Source organism: Zophobas morio, unplaced genomic scaffold, assembly GCF_036711695.1.
Source record: "Zophobas morio isolate AGI-343-1 ecotype UQ-CSIRO unplaced genomic scaffold, CSIRO_AGI_Zmor_V1 ptg000005l, whole genome shotgun sequence".
NCBI classification, from domain to species: Eukaryota; Metazoa; Arthropoda; class Insecta; order Coleoptera; family Tenebrionidae; genus Zophobas; species Zophobas morio.
This window is the reverse complement of record NW_026972110.1, coordinates 19515509-19523323: the sequence shown is the minus strand read 5'-3', so window position 1 is coordinate 19523323 and position 7815 is coordinate 19515509. Positions and strand designations below refer to the sequence as shown.

Genomic DNA, 7815 nt, shown 5'->3' with positions numbered 1-7815 from the left:
TCGTCTATTCGAGGAAGGGGGTAACTGTCTTTCTTCGTGACGTCGTTCAGTTTCCTGTAATCGACGCAAAATCGGGTAGTCCCGTCCTTCTTGGTAACCAAGACTACTGGAGATGACCACGCGCTGTTGGATTCTTCAATTACCCCATCTCTCAACATGTTGTCCACGAGTCTTGTAGCTTCTTCTTGTTTGGCTAGGGGTAGTCTTCGAGGAGCCTGACGGATCGGTTGCGTGTCACCAGTGTTTATTCGGTGTTCTACGATGTTGGTCTTCCCGAATGGTTCCTCCTCTGAGGCGAAGACATTACGGTGCCTACGAATGAGTCCTTTGGCCAGTTTTCTCTCACGAGCAGACAGCTGGTCCCAGTTGACCTCCAAGCCTTTGGTATCCCCTTCCTTAGACTCATTCTCAACGTCTTCTTCCTCGCAGTTCAATACTCGGGCGACTGGCTCACACATTCCGATAATCTCCCCTTTTCTAATATTGACTGCATTGGGAAACACGTTTGCCACACGTAAGGGTATGTCACGATCGGTTTTGACTAGGGTGCTCGCGATCAGGAGCTTGTGGGTCGAGTCATGTGCCGGCTGCACCATCCCCAAACTGTATCCGGGGTTCGTCTCTACTCTGGCGGGGACGATGACTTCTGCATTACCATCTACCTTCGTTGTCTGACAGACCACTAGTCTGACTGTTGCAGCTTCCACATTCGGACGTCCCAACACAAATTCTTCGGCTCCGAAACGCAGAATTTTCTGTTCTGGGTCGATCATTAAACCATACCGGCTGATTAGGTCCATACCCAGAATGAAATCGTCAGCGATTTCCGCCACCAGAACTTCATGCCTTATTCGGAGTCGACCGAGCTCTACATTCACCACCGCTGTACCCAGAACCGGTGTTGTTTCTCCTGTCACCGTCTTTACATTCGTGGCGGTATATACTGATTTAATTTGGCAATTTTGTAACCTGGATCTGCGTGCAAGGGACACTTCGGCTCCTGTGTCGATGATGATCTTCGATTCCCGTCCATTGATTTTTCCGCTGATTGTCGGACTGTCGACGCTCCCCGCGATACTTCTAACCATTACAGTTGTTGGGGCTTCTCTTTTAGCAGCCAGTACGCGCCCCGAGATACCGACTGCCTTTAGTTTTCCTGCTCCTGATGTAGAGGAGGTCGCGGCTGCGATCTCCTCATCGGCGCTGGCGATCTAACACGGCAATCCCTCCTAACATGCCCTTGACGCCCACACCTGTAACATTCTAGGCGCCCTCCATGTTGTCTAGAACTGCCCGTCTTGATTTCGGCAATTATTTCGCGGGCGAGTTTCTCAAAGTTCTCGCTCATTTTGTCGAGACTCTCTTGAATAGGGTTTACTTCGCCCTCAACCCCAATGCCTCGTATCTTAACGTTGGAACGAGGTGAGCTGTTGTATGCGGCGTCCACTTCTAACGCTCGAATCAGCGCCTCGGATGGTTTCTTGAACCCGGAGATTTGCAGGACTCTTCTTACCTCACTATCTCTTACGCCGTTTACGAAGGTTTCTGCTGCCAGTCTGTCTTGGAAGTCTTGCGGAGCTTCAGGATAGGCGAGGTGTACCAAACGTTTAACATCAGCCGCAAACTCCTGAAGAGATTCACTACTCTTCTGAATCCTAGATTTAAGCTGCGCTACGAAAACTTGCCGGAGGTGTTCATCTCCAAATCTGAGTTCGAGGGCGGTCGTCAAAGCGGTATAGTCCTTCTGGTTCTCTTCTGATAATGTCTGTAGAATCTCCAGGGCCGCACCTCGTAGTGCTACTACCAAAGCGGTCGCTTTCTGTTGGTCATTCCAGCTATTCGACAAGGCCGCAGCTTCAAATTGCTTCTTATAAGTAGTCCACGACGTCTGCCCATCGAAAATAGGGGGTTGAACTCTCACCGGACTGAATTCTGCAGGGGTCGCAATTGTAGGTCGTGGTGTTTGCAACCTTTCTTCGAGCTCCTTGATCTTGTTTTCCATTTCATTTCTCACCTCGTCCACTTCATTTCGCACGACTTGGAGGATTTCGCTTCGGCTGTTCAAAAGTGTAGTTTGCATAGCTTTTAAATTTTCTTCCATTATTCTTTGATTTTCTTCCATTATTCTGCGATCTTCTTTTCTATTTTCTTCCATTATTCTTCGATCTTCTTTTCTACTTTCTTCCATTATTCTTTGATTTTCTTCCATTATTCTGCGATCTTCTTTTCTATTTTCTTCCATTATTCTTCGATCTTCTTTTCTACTTTCTTCCATTATTCTTTGATTTTCGCTCAACATTTTCATCATTTTTGTCAGTTGTTCCTCCATGTTGGCTGTTTGCGCTCTTGTGGTAGTCGGCATAAAATTTTCTTCTAGAAACTTCTAGAGCCTTGACAGATGTCAATTCTCGAAGCCAATGTCAGGTGATGAAAGTCTAATTCCGTTATTCCACTCTTACCGCGGGAGAGAATTTTCTCGAAAGTTCACTTTGTTCCGGTCTCCCCTAGTAGCACCAACCAAATTCGAATCCCGATTTATTTCACAATTAATCCCACTTCTGACACCAGTGTTACGATTGACGGACGAATAATAAATCGGGCGTTGGTAAAACTCAAAAATTTATTTCTTCAGGTCGAATTACAACACTATCTATTGCAACGAATATGTACAGAAATTATTCCGGCGCTCTCGACTGTCTTCACTGGATGAATGAATCCATTACCTACGGTCGCCTCTATTTAAACCCATAGTCTCTGATCGAGATCCTTCACGAACATCCATCGCGACTCCGCTTCGAGACTCCCCTGGACGCCGCTTCGAGACGCTCCAGACCTGTCTTTATGCGCCCGCCTCTCGGCCGTCAACAGCGATGATTCACCCATCAGCGCCGTGCGTACGTCCAGAAGGCTCTCGACCGCCGTAGGCGTCGTACTGGGGCGGCGTAAGGGTGTATTTCGTAACAATATTGTAGTACTATACGGTCACCCTATCACCAGGTTTATATTACTATGTTAGAAAATGTATTGCGGAAATTTTGCAAATATTTGCACTTAAAAATATTTCATTTGTATCCCCCTTTTCATTGTAAACTGTTATTTTATGCAGTGCAGTTAATGAAGACCAACTATGGGCCCGTAGAAAAGTTGCATCTCTAATTTTTTTACAAAAACTTATTCATGGCCAAATAAACTGCCCAGTGCTTTTAGATTTATTACATTTTGTCTGCCCAAGAACAAATAATCGAACATCAATAACTTATTATTTTGATATTCCGCGAACACAACATCATTTCAACAGTCCACTAATAACTACTCTTAGGCTTTATAATATCAGTGTAGGAAAAGTTGTAGACATATTTTATGATAACTTCCGTAAAGTTAACATAAGGAAAAAATTATTTGCGATTTTGTATAATGACCATATGATGCACGCTTAATTAGAGGGTTGTGTACCACCCTGTTGTATTTTTTTTATTTTTTGTTGTACATTCGTCATATATAGCATTTATTAATAATTAGTTACATGTTATTATAGTGAATTCTAATTTGTATTTAAGTTCCGCTATAGACTGTAAGTCTGGAAGGAAATATATATTATTATTATTATTAAAAAACGTCGATATTTTTAAATGAAATTTTATACACGAATTGGTTGTTACATAAGTAAAGAATGATGAGCATATGAAGACAATATATATCAAGTTGCAAAATGAACGCTTTTTTCGCTCCAGACGTGAAGTTTCTCACAGTTTTGCAACGTGTCATATACAAGATTTTTTGCAATTTTGAACAACTAAAGGTTAACATATAGTTATTTAAGTATTAAGGGTGGTAAGCGCGTTTTACAGTTTGAGGGGTATTATATCGATACAGTACTGGAGGCGATTGCAGTTCCTTAACTCAGAGGGTTAGATCGACCCCTATGTCAGCAAGACAATGCACGCCTACATACGGCAAGTCACAACGGAGTACCTACAACAACATAATGTTGAAGTTCTCTCCTGCCCTGCTCGTTCACCAGATTTGTCACCAGTCGAACATGTGTGGGATATCATGGGCACACGTCTAGGTAACTTGCAGCATATCCCGAATAATTTAAATGACCTTCGTATGCGCCTTCAGAAAGCTTGGGACGAGATCCCATTGGATACAGGACACATTTCAATCATGCCACACATTATTAAATAAATTTTTTATTTCACAAGTTTTAGGCCTGTTATTTTAATCATTTATTTAGTTCGATTTAAAGCACATTTGGTGAAACTTTCAGTTTTATCAGTCAATTTGTTCAAGGTGTTCGGATTTTCATGGAAATCAGTATAGTATTCAATTGGTTAGATATACATCTCAAGTATGTATAGTAAAAGCGTATTGTGTGATAAGTAACACAATTACGGCGATTCGCAAAATACACTCAAAATGCAAGTATAAAAACACCAATCTGAATAGAATAAAATCATTAAGCGAAATGTTCCGATTTGCCGTTCTTTGCTTGTGTGCGTCAGCTAGCTGGGCGTTGCCCTCTTCACCAGCCCACTCAAAGGTCCTCCCCTCTAAGGTTCCAGGTCAGTATTTTCTAACCTGTATTGCACATCTATGTTTTTATAATTATTTTATATAGGTGCTAGAATTATTAATGGAAATCAAGCAGCAGAAGGTCAATTTCCTTGGCAAGTTGCTTTATTTTTGTCTAGTAGTGAAAGCACTTGGTTCTGTGGAGGCAGCATAATCAGCGAAGAATGGATCTTAACTTCTGGAAATTGCATCAACGGGTAATACAATACATAGCGTACTTTATCCAAAATCATTACATTTATTTCATCTACCAGGGCTGACTCGGCGACAATCGTAAGTGGATCCACGGATGCTTATGGAGGCGACGTTTCAGATTCCTCTCGACTTATTCTTCATGAAGACTATGACAACGATCTTCTTGCCAACAATATTGGACTTATCAGACTCAGGACACCTTTAAATCTTGGTGGTAAGAATTACAAGAACTCCTCCTTTAGCAGTTGTTGTACAAAATACTTATGTAGGAAACACGATTGCCGTCAGTTTGTCTTCTGAAGAACTTGGTGAAAATGTTGGCATTACGGTGAGCGGTTGGGGTTTAACTAGCGATGGTTAGTACATTAAACACACTTTATTTTTTTTGTCAAAACAATTTTTCCCATTTCCATAGATGGAACTACAATCAGCGACTCGTTGAATTACGTTGAACTGGTCACCATTTCGAACACAGAATGTAAAAATTATTATGGCTCGATTCTACCTGAAATGGTTTGTGCTGATTCTCCCTCATCTCAAGTCAGAAGTACCTGCACCGTAAGTATATATATATATAAATTAATTTTTAAGGATGTTTTAACATAATGATTGTTTTTAGGGTGACAGTGGCGGCCCAGTGGTGATTAATGCAGGTTCAAATCCAGTTCACGTAGCAATAGCCAGTTTTGTTAGTACCGAAGGATGCGAAAGCGGTGCTCCTTCTGGATACACCAGGACGGCAGTTTACAGAGACTGGATCCAAAACCATACTGGACTTTAAAATTATAAATAGTTCTAAAAATCTGTTATTTTATCAATAAAAACAAAGGTTTATGAACAATTTACGTGCATTTTCCTATTTTCTTTTTATATACAGGGTGTCTCAGAATTAAGATGATGATAATAATAAACACTAAACAAAAAATACACAGTATACAAGGAACTTTCTTTCGACAGCCATTGTTATCGAACCTTATCAAAATTATCAAATCTCGAGTGATTCCCTTAATCTGGGTGTTCGATAGAAGAATGACATCAAATTCTTTCTTCAACGGCGGCAATTTTTACTGAAAAAAACGGCGGTTGTTTCTGACGTCGTACATGATAGATACGCGGAACGAATCTAAAACTAACATTTTCATTTTCTTAGGTTATGAAGCGCCAAAAAAAAACCTCAAATCGTTGTAATCAAGTCATCATGTTTAACATCCAAAGCAAATTTCAGAAAAAAATCTTTTCAAATAAAATTATTCGACCGTTCCGGGACTTTATGCTAACTCTCTATATAACATACTATACAACCTAAAATTTTCTAAAAAGTTAATGTCTCACTATATTATTAAAGAAATACGAAGGCAGTCGAGATATAATCACTACATAGTATAAAACAACAAACATATCTGTGTGAGTAGTGAATGCGGACGGACGTGCTAAATTTCTTCTTCGATTGATTCGTTGTTTGAGCATAGCAGTTTCGGATTTTTCTATTGAGTGGCTGACTTGGCCCCTTGGAGGGTCGGTGAGTTGTTTTTTTTTTTTTTCTTGCTTTTGGGTCTAATTGCCTCGGATCAGAGTTGAAAAACTCCGATAAATTAGTCTACAATTAGCCATCGTTAATATCTTATCTCCTTTCTTTTTGTCTGAGTACTATCTGTAGTGCTATCACTGAGTGTTTTTCCTTCTTGTGCTACCTCCTCTTGGAGATGGTTTATTATAACAAATTAATAATTTAATCACAATGGCAGTTAAATGTAACAAGTGTTCACGCACAATCGGGAGAAGCGATTTATATATTTCGTGTAAGCAGTGTAAATACAATTACCATCTACCATGTGGGCAATTAACCGATGAAATATATAATAAAATGCTAGAGGATAATTCACTTACTAAATGGAGCTGTACATTTTGCAAATTAAAAATTGTATCTTCTGATGCAGATTCCAATAACTTTGACAGCTCTCAAAATATAAACCTCCCGGTGGATAAGTTTAAACAATTGGTGCAATCAATTATTCGTGCTGAATTAAAATCTGCAATTACTAAAATAGACCTTATGGAATCACGCCTTCAAAATCTTACAACTGAAAATAGTCTTCTTCGTGGAGAAATAGAGAAATTAAACAAATTATGCCAAAGCAGACCAACTTCTGAGTGTAACTTGACTCCTACTGATGTCAGTACTAAAACTTCTTATGCTGACGCGATTGCAAAAAATTCGCAACAAACTGTAATTGTGAAGCCGAAAGACAAAGAACAACCTATTAATAAAACCAAATCAGATATCTTGTCTAAAATTAACCCCGTTGAATCTTCTTTAAACATAGGGAAGGTTAAAAATCTTAAAGAGGGAAGCGTGTTACTGGGTTGTGATGACGTCAGTAAATTTAAGCAACTTTCAGAGACTAATAAATTATACAATGATTATGATATTAAAGTAGTTAAAACCTTGCGTCCACGTATTCGAATTGCGGGAATCTCTGATAGTGTTGATGAAAATAACATCTTAAAATATCTGGTTAAGCAGAATGAAATAATTTTTGATAAAGACAGCGAATATAAGTTGATAAAATTCTCTAAGATAAAAAATAATGAAGACCGTTTCCAGGTATTAGTAGAAGTAGATGTTTCTACATACAAAAGAGCACTGAGCCTGGGTCACTGTCTCATAGGTCTAGATGGTTGCTCTATATACTCCGGTATTGGTGTTTCCCGATGCTTCCAGTGTAATGGCTTTAATCATTCTTCATCTAAGTGTAACAAAGAACTATCTTGTCCTAAGTGCTCTGACAAACATAAAATACAAGATTGTAAAGCAGAAAATTTGTGTTGTGGTAACTGTTTTAATCTAAAGCGTGATGCTAAAAGCCAAGATATTGATACAAATCATGCTGCTTGGGATTACAACAGCTGTCATGCTTATAATCTAGCGGTTAACAAAATCAAGCAAGATGTCTTTGGTCTCCCCATATAGCAATCCACATCGTTTGTGGCCTCGGACAAGAATATTACTACTGTAAATACCCTCCCAGTCTATAATCAGGTGTC

General features: G+C 39.7%; 1 protein-coding gene across 1 annotated transcript; it reads left to right on the top strand.

Moving 5' to 3' along the window:
- The first annotated feature begins 4453 nt into the window (after positions 1-4453).
- LOC135120401 (brachyurin-like) lies at positions 4454-5613 on the top strand. Its single transcript, XM_064044706.1, has 6 exons — positions 4454-4565; positions 4622-4772; positions 4830-4984; positions 5040-5126; positions 5186-5328; positions 5390-5613. The coding sequence occupies exons 1-6, from the start codon at positions 4469-4471 to the stop codon at positions 5549-5551; spliced, it is 795 nt and encodes a 264-aa protein (XP_063900776.1). The 5' UTR covers positions 4454-4468; the 3' UTR covers positions 5552-5613.
- The last annotated feature ends 2202 nt before the right edge of the window (positions 5614-7815 follow it).

Bases quoted from the DNA above. Each gene is read 5' to 3' on its own strand.
- LOC135120401 (XM_064044706.1), top strand. From the start codon at position 4,469: ATGTTCCGATTTGCCGTTCTTTGCTTGTGTGCGTCAGCTAGCTGGGCG. The intron at 5,127-5,185 runs GTTAGTACATTA...CCATTTCCATAG, and splicing joins TTGGGGTTTAACTAGCGATG to ATGGAACTACAATCAGCGAC. The intron at 5,329-5,389 runs GTAAGTATATAT...GATTGTTTTTAG, and splicing joins AAGTCAGAAGTACCTGCACC to GGTGACAGTGGCGGCCCAGT.